At 39.9% G+C, this 14129-nt stretch overlaps 1 protein-coding gene across 2 annotated transcripts in view; it reads right to left on the bottom strand.

The window, feature by feature from the left end:
• Positions 1-1006: 1006 nt before the first annotated feature.
• LOC124147605 (receptor-type tyrosine-protein phosphatase epsilon-like) overlaps positions 1007-14129 on the bottom strand; it is an 88015-nt gene continuing 74892 nt past the window's right edge. The window contains exons 5-25 of one of the 2 annotated variants that reach the window (XM_048400594.1): positions 12902-13033; positions 12581-12727; positions 12245-12388; positions 10782-10908; positions 10554-10627; positions 9888-10261; positions 8388-8475; positions 8187-8263; positions 7636-7672; positions 7248-7348; positions 6765-6890; positions 6463-6608; positions 6002-6137; positions 5488-5634; positions 5303-5324; positions 5137-5189; positions 4746-4865; positions 4438-4554; positions 3357-3490; positions 2623-2755; positions 1007-2396 (exon numbers count right to left, since the gene is read on the bottom strand). In XM_048400594.1, coding sequence (XP_048256551.1) covers positions 2325-2396; positions 2623-2755; positions 3357-3490; positions 4438-4554; positions 4746-4865; positions 5137-5189; positions 5303-5324; positions 5488-5634; positions 6002-6137; positions 6463-6608; positions 6765-6890; positions 7248-7348; positions 7636-7672; positions 8187-8263; positions 8388-8475; positions 9888-10261; positions 10554-10627; positions 10782-10908; positions 12245-12388; positions 12581-12727; positions 12902-13033 — 2507 coding nt within the window. In that variant the 3' untranslated portion in view covers positions 1007-2324. The remainder of the gene's footprint in view (positions 2397-2622; positions 2756-3356; positions 3491-4437; positions 4555-4745; positions 4866-5136; positions 5190-5302; positions 5325-5487; positions 5635-6001; positions 6138-6462; positions 6609-6764; positions 6891-7247; positions 7349-7635; positions 7673-8186; positions 8264-8387; positions 8476-9887; positions 10262-10553; positions 10628-10781; positions 10909-12244; positions 12389-12580; positions 12728-12901; positions 13034-14129) is intronic. The other variant, XM_048400593.1, reaches the window with a different exon arrangement.

The raw sequence follows: 14129 nt of genomic DNA, 5'->3' as shown, positions 1-14129 counted from the left end.
AGCAAAAATGTGAAAATGATAAATAGAATTCATCACTCGTGTTTTTTAATATGGGAAATATCAACCTCGTCCCGTTAATCGTTATTTGCCTCGCCAAAGGCTCGCCAAATACCGATTAACTAAGACTCGGTTGATATTTCCCATATTAAAAAAACACTCGTGATGAATCCTCTATATATTCTTCATGCACATCCATGTAAATAATAGTTTGTTTGTGTTCAATGTTATATGTGTCCCTACCGGTTCTCTATGGTTGGATATGTGCAAATAGGTTCTTCATATGTATTCATGTAAGTATAGATTCGCGATGTCCTAACATGTGTATGCAGGTTCTCATCGTATCCATATTTATACATTGGATCTGCTTTATGCTTCAAAATATATTTCATCACCTGGTGACATACACTTTGATAGGAAAGGAGGTGAGGTGAAATGGGTTTTAACGTCGCGTCAAAAATTATTGTACTTATATAGCGACGTGCATGCACGTGTATGTGTGTGTGTGTGGCTGCTTGTACTAGTCCGGACCGATGCCGATTTATAGTGCCAGCACACTGAGATACCATGCCGCAATTTAACATGAATACCCCACTCAGACACAGTATACTGACTCCGAGCCGACCAGTCCTTGTTTTAGCCCCTTAATGCCGAGCGCCAGACAGGGTAACAACAAGTACCATCTTTTAACGTCTTTTGGTATGACGCCGCCGGGGATCCAACCCCGGACCTTCCGCTCTGCGGGCGGACGCTCTACCATTAGACCACGGAGGCGGTCTGATAGGAAAGGAAATATGTCTTCCGAAACGCTTGTATCAAAGTGGGCACTTGATGGATTGGATCTGGTTTGGAGATATATTATTTGTGTGATAATAACTTTCTTTGCAGCCTTCACGTATTATAATATAAGACCCAGTTTTCTGGTGATATCTCTCTCCTCAATGAAAAAACGGAATCAATACCTCTTGGACTGGCTATTCAATTTGGAGTCATAATAAACAACAGAAAACTGTCTTTTTTTTCTTTATTTACACTTTGTCGGCGTTACAGTTTAGGATTCCTCAGCACAACTTCGATAATAAAAAGAAAAGCAAAACAAATAGTCTAGCACTGTATGCAATACTAGTGTTGCGAAAGATTTCATTAGATTCACTCTTGCAATGTTTTAGTATATTACAATCAGATGTCAGTATACTATGAGAAACTGAACTGCAGCATTTACAGGAAGGCATATAAACTGCGTGACTAAACATGAAAATATATTATTTCAACATTTGATAACACAACATGATCACATCATCAGTAATACATATTTTGACACAATGCTGGTGACTGTTTTTACATGCATCTAGGCTATATTTATTGCTGTTTTTTATGTAACAGATGAAGATAATTGTATGTGCATAAACATAGTAATGCGTGTAACGTCGATATATTACTACAAAGGAGCACCTTGTTAATTTATTCACCTAAAAGAAGTGACGTGAATGTGGACTACCTAATTCGTTATATCTCTGTACTCTACTTACACCAGGTTACAAAAGGGATCATTACTACTGGATGTGATAGATAGATATTGTTGATTAACAACAACTATTCCCATGTCTCGCATTATGTGTTCAATTCCCCTTTTTTATTTATTTTCCGTCTGTAATTACAATTTTAGATTGTTGTGGCATACTTTGGTTGTATGTCATATTTATGGCTTCCTTTTTAGATCTAATGATATTAAATCCATTTCGAGACACTATAATTTGTCATTTCAACTAGCTTCGAGGTTCAATGTTTGAAAAGAAACATCAGTCACAAAAAAATGTAAAGAATTGACTTTAGAAGCCAGTCGCCTTATGAGTTAAATACACCCTACATGTAAACGTGTGTATGGATACCATTATGCCATGCTGAAGAAAAAACAGTGCACATGGTTTTAACATCATTATAATACCCAGTCTTGTAATTCAGTTGAAATACAATTAATGGAAACGAATGAAAGACAAGTTCGTAGTTGGTTAAAGTTCAATACAAAGTATTTTTTGTGAAACCAGTGCTGAAAGCTTCATAATTCATACAATTTAGAAAATGGTATATGTACAACAAAATGATCATTGAAAAGACGTTAATACATGTATTTGATATCCTGTATACTTCTTACTTTTGTCGTAAACCTTCAGGAAAACATACTTTTGTATTGTCATTTGCAGCTAATTGCAAATATATTTTAGTCTGTTAACAAACACGATGTCCACTTGCATTAGCTGTATTGCGGAAACCTCAGATACATTAATCAGAATGCTATTGCACATTCCTACTGTAAGTAAGCAAATGCTTTACATGTTGGCATAAAGTCCAAGAGATTCCAGTCGTCCTTGAGCGAACTCCAGACACAGGCGGACATCATCCTGGAAGTGAAGCCAACACGATAGAACTACAGGCTGTCACACATTAGCAAGTGGACAGATTTCTCAATATTAACCGAAAACAGTTGGTGTCGTACGAATTCATACTTCAAAATTATACGCAATAATCAAGGATGTGTTGGATCTCCATGATTTATCGTTCTAAAGTCACCTGTACTTGCATTCCAGATATCAAGGACAAATGGTTAAACTGTTGTAACTGTCCTACCTGGGAGAATGGAGGTCCACCGAGACTTGACTGTAGACGTCGCAAGTTGCTGATGACGTCCACCCTGCCGTCGTCCTTCAGTCTGCTGGCGATATTCACCAGGAGGACCAGCAGCCTAGCCTCGCTCACAGACCTGCGGTAAAGTTTCAGTACTCATTCACAAACACATACAAAACAGGTGCGAGAAGCTGAGACAAGCTCACGGAGCTGCAGTAAAAAGGCCATTCTCACTAAAATGTACACAAAAGAAAATATGGACACAAAACAGAGTATTTACAGGATTGAAATGAGACATGGTCGTTGATATCAGGACAAATGAAGTGCAACACTGAGCTAATCACTTTGTCGTTTTGATGCATGCACCTCCCTGTGGATATAGTTGAATGTTAAAGATTCTTATTGGAGCTCAATGTGATTCGCCATTTTGGTGTTTGTGACGTTACACGTTACACAACGACAATTTGTAAAGGATGACTTTATATAATGGAGAAATATATTGTTACGGTGTGTAACGACTATCAAATCAGATTTATGTCATTCAAATACATATCATGGTTATCAGAACCATCTACCTTCCTTCAGACACCGATAATGTTCACATTTAGAGCTACAGTCAGTTTAGTCAGATTTACAAGTTGGACAAATAGAACTTAAGATGATCAATAGTCTTATATAGTTACAGTAGGTGGTGTTTTAGGTGGCAAAATGGAAATATGAGAAGAAAATCTTCTTACTCTGAAACCAATGTGCATGAGCCTCGTTGTGGGTCACTCGTCCATGTCAGTAAGCTGTCAACCAACAGAGTAACACTTGGGTCACGTGCACTTCCGGTCAAATGATAGTGTTGTATGGGTGTGCTGACATCATCCTAAAATACAATTGTTTATCAAAACAATAGGTACACAGAAAGCATATTACATAAAATAGTCGGTTAACAATATTTCAGCAATATCACGGCGGCATACACAAGAAATGGGCTTCACACATTGTACCATCACATCAGTGTTATTAAAGAAAATGTATTTTACATGTTTCAAACCAGTGAGAGTTTTCAGAAGTTAACTTTCGAGCCATGCAGATGTTTGATGCTGTGTCGGTCACAGATACTTTGATACGCTCTTTTACCTAAACGTTTCCGAACATCATTTCTGCTAGGATACGTTATTACATTTGTGCAATGCAAAATGTGGCATTTGCTGCAATTCCCTGTGAACTGCTCATGTCGATGTGTACAGTGTTTTGATAAATCTATGCCATCCTCATGTTACTAACATAACACGTCAATACCTATATATTACTCTAACACAGTTGGGCATAGGATAATGATAATGAATGTCCAAAGCCTTGTGCCTTCATTACATCCTGCGAATTTAAAACTCAGCCTCGCTGCCAATCACAGATTAAACGAGAATAGTCATAACAACGCACCAGGCTGAGATTAGTGAATAGCTCACATAAAGTTGGCTCATCGTGGCATGAATATCATGTCCTTACACATAGATTAACCTTCAACAGACAAAAACGTGTCTATATAGGCATCATTTGCCATCGACCTGCTAGACCTGGCAGGCAACAGTGAAGTTATCACTCTGGAAACAACCACACTATGCTTCTTGCATAAAGTTTATGAACTGAATGTTCCCCTCAGCAGTTGATCTTTTAGTTCATCAGTATGTACATCGTCACGTCACATTTGGCAACATTGATGACTGCTTTGACTTATGTTTTCTTTTCTTTTGACTGTTTTACATTCGTTGTATTGAGATCCATAATAATCATATTTTCATTTCAATTCAGAAAAAGCACCGGCCTTACATTTACTGTAAGATCAATAGTGTTGAGGATAACATCATTTGATATAACTTCAGATGTGTGAATGCTTGCTGTCAGCCTCGATGAAGAGACAGTACTGTCAGTTGACGGGAGGTGGATCTGCAAAGAAATCGGTGTTGCATTTTCAGGATGTTCATTTGAGAATCCACTGAGATATACTGACACGTAACATAAGTAACTGCTGGCGTTTGTGAAGAAGAAAAGTCATTGGAAGCAAGTTAATGTTAGCATGGTATCTACATATGGCTTTTTTCAACATATTTCCCAAACTATTTAAGAAATATACTTACCAGTTGATCTGAAGCCCATGTTATCAAGGTGCGAGAGTCGCTAGTATACACCTGATTCCACACTTCCTCTTTGTCTGGGTGTGACGTTACTAGGAAGAATCCCTTCCTTGATGTGTACGACTGCAATAAGATGTAATATATTACACGTGTTAACTTTGTATGACATCCACTAAACCTTTACAGACAATGTGAAGAGGTATTTTATCAACAATGTTATATAAGGGTAACCTATGGTAACTTACTTCACATGATGGAAGAAAAAATGATTTATGTTTTAAATGTGAGTGTTGACACATCTGAGCTGCGAATCAGTGGGTGAAAGCTAACTATGTTTCACCATCACTTTAGGGGAATTATGTCGAGCTATTTATATATAAAGTATCACACTTACCGCTACTATGGTAATAGGATCTCCTGTAAGACCTCCTGAAAATAGTAAGTTCACTACAAAGTAGCTGCAAATATGTTGAGCCAAAGTCCTCATGTTTGTTAAAAGTAAGTGCAGTTTTAGGATGTGTGGCGTGAAAAAGAAAACAACAGTGTGAGGTAAGACTTACTTTCAGATTCATTTTCCAAAGCCTGCAATAAAAGTAAAAACATTTTCATAAAAAAATATTGAAAATGATTATTTATCACGTATACAGCCATCACGCTGATAGCTTTGGTACAAATAATTCAAAGTTTATATCATTCATGTCTCTTTAGAACCTTCATAGGGTTACATACTATGTGGTGCACCTACCTCAAGGTGTTCCTGTACAGATTTGTTACCCATGGTAACTGCAGACACATGACTGAGGTCTATCTGTAGGATGACGGCAGAGTCAAATGATGTGTCCCCCTCGGACACCGCCACAGCCACGGCCTGGTACAAGAACAGGTACTGCTCCTGGTGTGAGACAATGACAACATGATGCCAGGAGACCAGGATATATAGCACATGTGTGACACAGCCACGGCCTGGTACAGGAACAGGTACTGCTCCTGATGAGACAATGACAACATAATGCCAGGAGACCAGGATATATAGCATATGTGTGACACAGCCACGGCCTGGTACAGGGACAGGTACTGCTCCTGGTGTGAGACAATGACAACATGATGCCAGGAGACCAGGATATATAGCATATATGTGACACAGCCACGGCCTGGTACAAGAACAGGTACTGCTCCTGGTCTGAGACAATGACAACATGATGCCAGGAGACCAGTATATACAGCATATGTGTGACACAGCGTGTTGGTCGGGTACTCACTTTAGTCTGTATCATGTTCTTCCTCTGGCCTCGCATGTTAGAGACGAAACTGACGACGTCTACAGAGCACTCTACCGCTGCCTGATCCACGAGACTCTCTATAGCGATGTACGTACCAGTCCGGCCTACACCGGCGCTAGAGAAGAACAACAACTAAAAAACATGTCATGCCATACCTCACTTATACAGCAGAAGAGGAACAACTGATGTATACAACACAAAATTCCTCATTCATACTGCAAACTTTATATGCACCGATATATTCGCATCAATTCTTTGCATATACAACATATGTAATATACTGTCTTTCGGAACACATGTTTCTATGTATCAAAAAAAAGTGGCACGGTATATATAGGAAAGGTAACAGACACAGTGAATGAACATAGAAACAACATGTTTCATAAACATCAGTTGAGAATCCAGATCATATGCTGAGATCCAAACCATTGAACTCTAACCTGCAGTGAACTATGATAGGCTGTGTTTGACGTCTTGTAGTGACCTTGACCCTCGACATAAACTCCAGCAAGGCGGAAGTGTCGGGTACACCATGGTCCGGCCAACTTGTGAAGTAAAAGTGGTGAACATGGTGTATCTTGCCTTCCTGAAGAATTAAATGCATTTTATAGTAATATGGAATGAATAAGTGTAAATTATCAATGAGATTCCAGAAACCTTTTATCAAAAACAACTACAAATATGTATATCTTCGAAGAGTACCATTTTCGTAAAGACTTTTAATTATTGGGAGAAAACATACCTTTTCATTGTAAACAGACAATTCTGTGACTGTGTAGTTTGCTAGTTGTGTTTCTGTCTCCTTGGTAACTGAGATGTCACCGTAAGTGAGAGTTCCTTGTTCTGGCCAGTACTGGAGGCACTTCATCTGTGAATGTTGCAAGACTCAAACATGTCAAGTAGGATTAATATCTTAGTTCAAGTGAAACGGAATTATAAATAAAAGCAACATGAAATACTACAAGTTGAATTTTATCTTAAACAACACTGGTACAGCCTTTACAAAAGGAACCCTCTGTATACAGACTATTGTCATTGTGTGTGTGAGATCGGATTTTCTATTTGATATCACTGACCCTGTATTGATTTGAGTCCCTCGAGTTCGCCATCTGAACCTGGAACTTCATCGGTATTTTCTTTCAAGATTATTATCCAGTCACTGCTGAACATTTACATTTTGGGTGAGGAAACGTGTGGAAGATGCTTTATAAGATGAAATCATTACCTTCCCTGCCTCTACAAGTTCCGTCACCATGACAACTGTGGTACATTCCTCCTGGTAGATCATCCTCCAGAAATCCTCCACTACTTCCGGTCTGTAGGGGCCTCATAAGAATATGAATATAACATTATGTTCATGAAGAGGTATCCAGAAATAGAAATATAATGTAAAAAATGTAACTATTATTCCACAGTAGTAATCACAATACGTGGTTCTAGTTCACCAAATAATCCTGGAGTTTTATATTTGAAAGTTATATACACTCACGATCAAATAAAAGGATAAAAATAACTGTCCACACATATACCACTGTTGGTTCTCGTAAGTTCATGCCCTGTGTATGTGGACTATTTCGTTCATGCTGTCATTTTTTTCCCTGTGTGAGCCTTACCTTGTGCCGCTATGTAACGCTTTTCTGCTTTATATCCCTGGAGAGAAGTTCCAAATATCATTAGCAACATACAAACCATTGTATCAATAATGTAATATAAACGTCAATACTGGAACAAATAGAACATAAAACTGCCTTTACGTCAATTAGAGCCACACAACACAAGGAAGCTGTTTCATACAGTGATTGGTTGTTAGTTAACTGTTTGTTGTTTAACGACCCACCCGGCAGTACTCCTGCCGTATGACTGCTATCTGTAGATCATCGAGTCCAGATAATCTAGTGATTGATATAATGAGCATCAATAGACGAAATTAAGTAACCGAAGGTTAACCACTCGATCCATGTCGTCGCTTTTTACGACAAGCATATGTCTCAAGGGGTCAACTACAAGGCTGTCCCCATAAACTCAGTGTGTCAAGGAGTACGCACATGCTTCCAATTTTAAACCTGAACGTTTCACAAGTACATGTTATCTGTCGTAGCAAGAATAAATGAAATACTGCTCAGATTGCATTCCGTGTTTGATTGACAGCTGTTGCTCAACTCACACTGACGTAGCTGGCGTTGATGTAGTCGTTGTCTCTGTCGTCACTGACGTCGCACAGCACCACGCGGTTGTAGTTATCTGGCAACACATTGCAGTAACGAATACATGGTGGATTTAGAGTTGACATCAGATGTTGAAGCCCAGCTGACTAAAATGGACCTTAGAGTTAACATCATCACTCACTTCTACATGGTGTACTCACATGGGTAATAGCCTCTGAACCTGTTCTTTCCTTTGTTTCTGGGTTGTTGAGATTCGTCATAGGAGTGGGTGAAACCATTAGGAAGTCGCTGAAAATAGCAAACAAAGGAAACGTGCCACATACACACAAGGCTAACTATAGAGCAAATCACTAATTCTTCATAATTATCGTCGATAGCCAAGTTACATGCTCCGTTATCCAAACTTAGATCTGGAGGTCAGATCCAAACACTAAGTGTAAGTGCCTGGTGTGTGCTTAGATGTGAGTGTCGGTTGATTCGCTGATTCAGTCAACCATGGAAAATTGAGGGGTTACAGGATCTACATGTGCTTGGTGCATGCTGAATCATGTCTATAAAGATCTTGTTGACAGACGCAGTCAACCTTCAGAAAACAAGGATGAGCTGATTTGCTACAATAACGATCGTTTGTACGTGAGTAGAATTATATATTATTTGCATTTTTTTGTGAAGCTGTAAAAGAACATATGTATGCTCGTTTTGTTTTGTAAATACTCATAGTATCTAGCTGGGCAATGCAAACCAGTGTTGTTTTACAAGATGTGTCAGTATTAAGTGAACTGTGTTAGTCTTAGCTAATAGTCTAGCGCATTGGTGTTATTTGTAAACTAAAGGACCTGTTTGCAGTACAACTGACTCGATTTCATGATGACAAGCTAGTCATTTTCCAGGTTTGTCATATCATTGTTTCTACCATTTGTATAATACTACAAGTGGTAGCATGATCGCGAGGAAAACATAGGGTTTTATGCGTCCCGCGTCAGAAACGCATGAAACCCCGTGTACCCCGTACTGCTACAGTGAATTTATCTAACCGACATGTGTTAATCTGCTATTGTGAAAGAATTAAAACAACATGAAAATTGATAGAAAAGACCTGTTCGATTGCTCTGAGGCTAACTTGTGCTCTACTTCTAAGCAGGGTATAAGGGATTTGTCCTCCCGCTGAGAAATCAACGTGCAGCCTGTTTTCTTCGTGGCGGGGCATAAGGGATTTAACTGTCCCTCTCAGAAATGTATTTCCCTTGCAGGCGGGATACATAGTATTTTATCAAGATGACGTGGACCAATAAGATCTCTTCATTCTGACATGGAGGTATAATAGAAGTATTATAGCAGAACCTCTGTAAAACGGGATACTTGCTCGATGAGTGCAGCGGAGTGGGTCACTATGGTGGGAGGTTTAGTGTTATTGAGCGACAGACTGTTTCACATGCATCGAGCGACAGGTCACGAGGGACTGAACACGAGCTGCTGAACTCCCTTTAACCCTTGGCACACGATCAGAATATCCATATGCATGAGTATGTACATGTATGCCCTAATACTTGAGTCACAAAGGTATATCCTACATGTATGCAACAGTGCATGGTTGGATGCTGGTGTAGATCGGGTTCAGTGTGAAGCAGTTTGTTGTAGTCTACATAATGTCTTTGTAGTTGTATGTGCAGTTTTCTTTGAGTACGACACTTAGAGTTTACCCTAAATTCCTCTTCTGCCCTTGCTGGTGTCATTTCTTCCACTCTTGTCTGGAACTCTGAGACGGGAATCACGTGACCAAGTCCAGCATCGTCCAGGTTGTAGTAGTTTCTGTCTGGTGTGTCCTCAACCTGTACAGCATGGGCAGAGACGTCATAGTCTTCCTCCTCCTCTACTCTCTCGAGGTCATGATGATCTATTTCATTTTTACCTGTATCCTTGATCACCATCGTATACACATCGTCCACAGCAAAATCACCTTGTGGTTTATCCTGGCTACGAACAGTTGTTTGTTTAGCTGATGTATTCTTTGAAGACAACGCTGGTTTCTCGTCTTCATCAAATCCGACATTCATGTACATCCCGATGTCTTCCACTGAAGGAAAAAAAAACAACATTACTGTATAAGAGAATGACGACATGTAAAGTTAGTCCTTGTCATGTATGGCAGAAGGCAAGAAGTGTACAGCTTGGTCATAAGGAATCATGGTTGCATGTATTTAACCCCAAAGGAAGAAATATATATTTCACTGTCCAGGTCTATCACGCATCATATTAAATTCAATTGCTATACAAGGGTGTTGAAGTTGCATACATCTGTTCTTCCTCTTTGCATGGCATCAGATAGATTTTTCTATAACGTGAGCAAAGCAGCGAGATAAAACTACCTTGTGTGGGTTTCGACTTGTCAGCAATGACTTGCTGGTGTGTGAGGCGTCCTTTACGTGTCCCACGTCTTCTTCTAAACAGAAGGACATAAAGTGGAAGACATTATGAATAGGACCTGGACCTATTGTAATAAATGTGTACGCATGTATGATCTTCTAAGACATTACTGGGGTTTGACACTGGTATCACAAGGTGTCAAGGGCTGACCAGTTCTGCACAAAACTGACCTGATCAGGATGACTGCAAGGACAACAACCAGGATCACCACCATGCTGACAACAGCTCCTACTACAGCGGGGTAGGGAAAGGAGGTGGCTTCAAACTGCTGACTAGGGACTTGTGTGAGATCTTGTTCTAAATGTAGAATGGAAGATGAATACAGTTGATGTATACATACATGTGGGCTTCATTGATCACATAAACATCTGTTCATTTACACAGGCCTGTTTGTGTATACATTAAATCTATCTGTGTCATTGTATCAGCACCATGCAATACTGTCATCAAGTCTATCATTAACTGAAAGATGTTATCACTCTTGTAAATATTACTTTGACACAGTCACATGGCCAAGTCCCCGAGTTGTCTGCTTCACAGTCGAAACCATATAACCATGAACTCTTCTTAAACATGATGTTGCCCGCACATTGTCTACACTGGCTGTTACAGTCAAACCTTTACTCAGATACACACGGTGATACTCTAGGGTTAGGCAGTCGTGACATTCCGAAGAACGTGCAGATTGCTTTATTTCGTTTTCATAATTATTGCTTGACATAAGTAAATCTGCTGGTATGAGTTAGTATAGAGAGTTAGACGTGTCCTACATCAGTAAACGCCTACCCACATGTCTGACAGGAAGTGAATGTACCATCCTATGTTCCATACGCTTCGTCCGTTTATATTGGCCCTACATGGACAAGATGCTGAGTCAGTTATGTCGTACACACAGTCACAAATCCTCTCTCGGGTGATATGAAACCATCTTCTGTACAGTCAGGTTATGTCTCCCCTTTCTCCTATCCATTGTTACCTGCCTACTGTCTGTCACCCCACCTTAGTGATATCTTAGTATTACATGTACAGTCATCTCGTGTCCATCCTGCTTCACACCCACTGTCACAGTTCCCTGTTTGGTAACAGAAAAAAGAAGACAAAACAAACTTTATTCCAATTCTTCGGAATGGTCCAAGATGCAAATGTTTGCAAGAATACGCTTGATATGTTATAATGTTCCACCTCTGTGTAATACGCATAGCGTCTCTGCAGGCACCTCTGTTACTTGCATTTGGCATGCTTGCATTACCGATTCCTAAAGCTATACTGTCAGTGTTTACTGAATTGTTCCCACCCTGTTCCACAATATCTGTTACATCCCTTTCTTACAGACGCCCCTACCTAATGAACTAATATTGATAAATGTGTGGGAAGACAGCGTCCATGCTCCCTTGCATCGGCTAGTGCATGTCATGAACATTGTCACCCCACGTTAGTGACGCCCATGAGTGTGACATAGTGTTACTACCTGTACAGTCAGCTTGTGTCCATCCAATCTCACATCCACTGTCACAGGCCCCTGTTGAGTTACAGGAAGAATTCCCTTCAGTGTCTGGAGGAGCATGCGAGACAATTTGATCCATAATGTTTGTCATCACATTCTGGAATAATACGATTCATGTCATTGTCTCACCTGTTTTGCAGTCAACACCCATCCAGCCATCTCCACACTCCAAATCGCATGACCCTGTCACGTGATTACATGATGAGTTCCCCGCACAGCGTCTGTCAGAGCAAAGACTGGTGCAATTAGCACCATATGTTCCATTGGTACATTCTGTAACAAAACAATCACAAGAGATCATCAGGCCTAAAGAGGTTATCGGGCGTTTCACAGGGAATATAAACTGATTTTCTTCATGGGAACATTTTTCTGTAGTAGGCTTCCTTCCATCGTGTAACTTATTTATCTCACGTGACTTGGTAAGTAATGTGTCCTTTCTACCAATATACGTTCAGGATTCTTTACCTTGTGTGCAGTCCTCATCTATCCAACCAGGAAGACATCCTGTGTCACATGCTCCAGTGTGATGATCACATGACACATTTGTAGCTTCACATTTCCGCTCTGTACATGATTTATTGCAGTTTGTACCATAACTGGTTTTGTTGCAAACTGTAAAATATAGACATGAGCTGAAGATTGTATGTCGCATATCAATGAGTGTTGATTCGTAAAACGTGGTGGGAAGTCGGTTCATAAAAATGTATAAAACAAGTTATAAGGTAATGTTAAGTACCAAAGACCATTGACTTTGTCACACCAAACTTGACATTAAGCCCTTCTCACCTGTATCACACTTCTGTCCCCGCCACCCAGGTCTACAGTCTCCAGGACAGAATCCAGTCAAGCGATCACAAGTTGAATCCAGGCAGTGACAGAACTTGTTACAGTTCCCCCCGTAGATTCCTGGACTGCAGACTGTTGCATTAAGACAAGAATAAAGCATGTTACTGTACTGAGCGAGGGAGAGGACCCTGAGGTGAGGTGAAAAGGGAATTACTGTCACCTTCAACATTTGTTTCACTTTTATGTACTTGTGTGTTTGGCTGATTGTACTTGTCCGGGTGAATGCCGTATTTATTTTAGTAGCCGACTGAGATATCATGCTGCAGTTTAGCCTGGCTTTTCCATTCAGACACTTTATACTGACCCCAAGCCAGCCAGTCCTTGCTCCTTAATGCCGTTCCCGAGGCAGGGGAACAACGAGTATATTGATTTAGCTTCTTTTGATATGATGCAACCAGAAGATCGATACACCTACCTACCGCTCCCTGGCCAGATGCTCTATCCACTACACCATGGAGGCGGTGGGGAGAGGAAAGGACACAGGTGGGAAGAGTAAGGAAATGACACACGACCGATAGAAATGTTGTCTTCTTGTCCTGCATTCATTTATGAGGACTCATTTACGTGTACCTATTTATATTTTTGCTCCAGAATATCTTTGTTTCCATCTGAAACGTCATATCAGTGTTAAATTTATGGTTGAACCATTAAACCTAATTTGATCCGCTACTAGGATATTGCCAATATATATCTTACCTCCTGTACATCCTAACAGATCAACATATTCTTTTCAGTTTTTCTTCCTCGAATCAGTTTCAACACAAGATAACTGTGTATCATCAAAGTTAGTATTTACACTAATGAATTAAGCATAATGTAATCAATGAAGTTATCACACAATCAGTTTCAATCTAGCACTGTTTCAAAATAGCATTACGCACACCAAAGATTCCCCACAAGGGTACAATGTGTGAAGCCCATTTCTGGTGTCCCCTCGTGATAATGCTGGAACATTGCTAAAAGCGGCGTGAAACTAAACTCACTCACTCACTCAATACTAACCAACACAACTGGCTGAAATCGGCCCTTTCATGCAATTTCAGTTGTAAGGCGTTTTGTATGGACAACGGAGTGTGCTTCATAGGACAAGGGGAATTTGAAAACAAAATGTTGTTCAAATTGTTTCATTGTTCGTGTCACAAATGACACAAATTACAAAAATCAAGTA

This window comes from Haliotis rufescens, unplaced genomic scaffold (genome assembly GCF_023055435.1).
Source record: "Haliotis rufescens isolate VD_foot unplaced genomic scaffold, xgHalRufe1.0.p SCAF_2, whole genome shotgun sequence".
NCBI classification, from domain to species: domain Eukaryota; kingdom Metazoa; phylum Mollusca; class Gastropoda; order Lepetellida; family Haliotidae; genus Haliotis; species Haliotis rufescens.
Note: the sequence above shows the minus strand (reverse complement) of the source record. Positions and strands in the feature narration are given on the sequence as shown.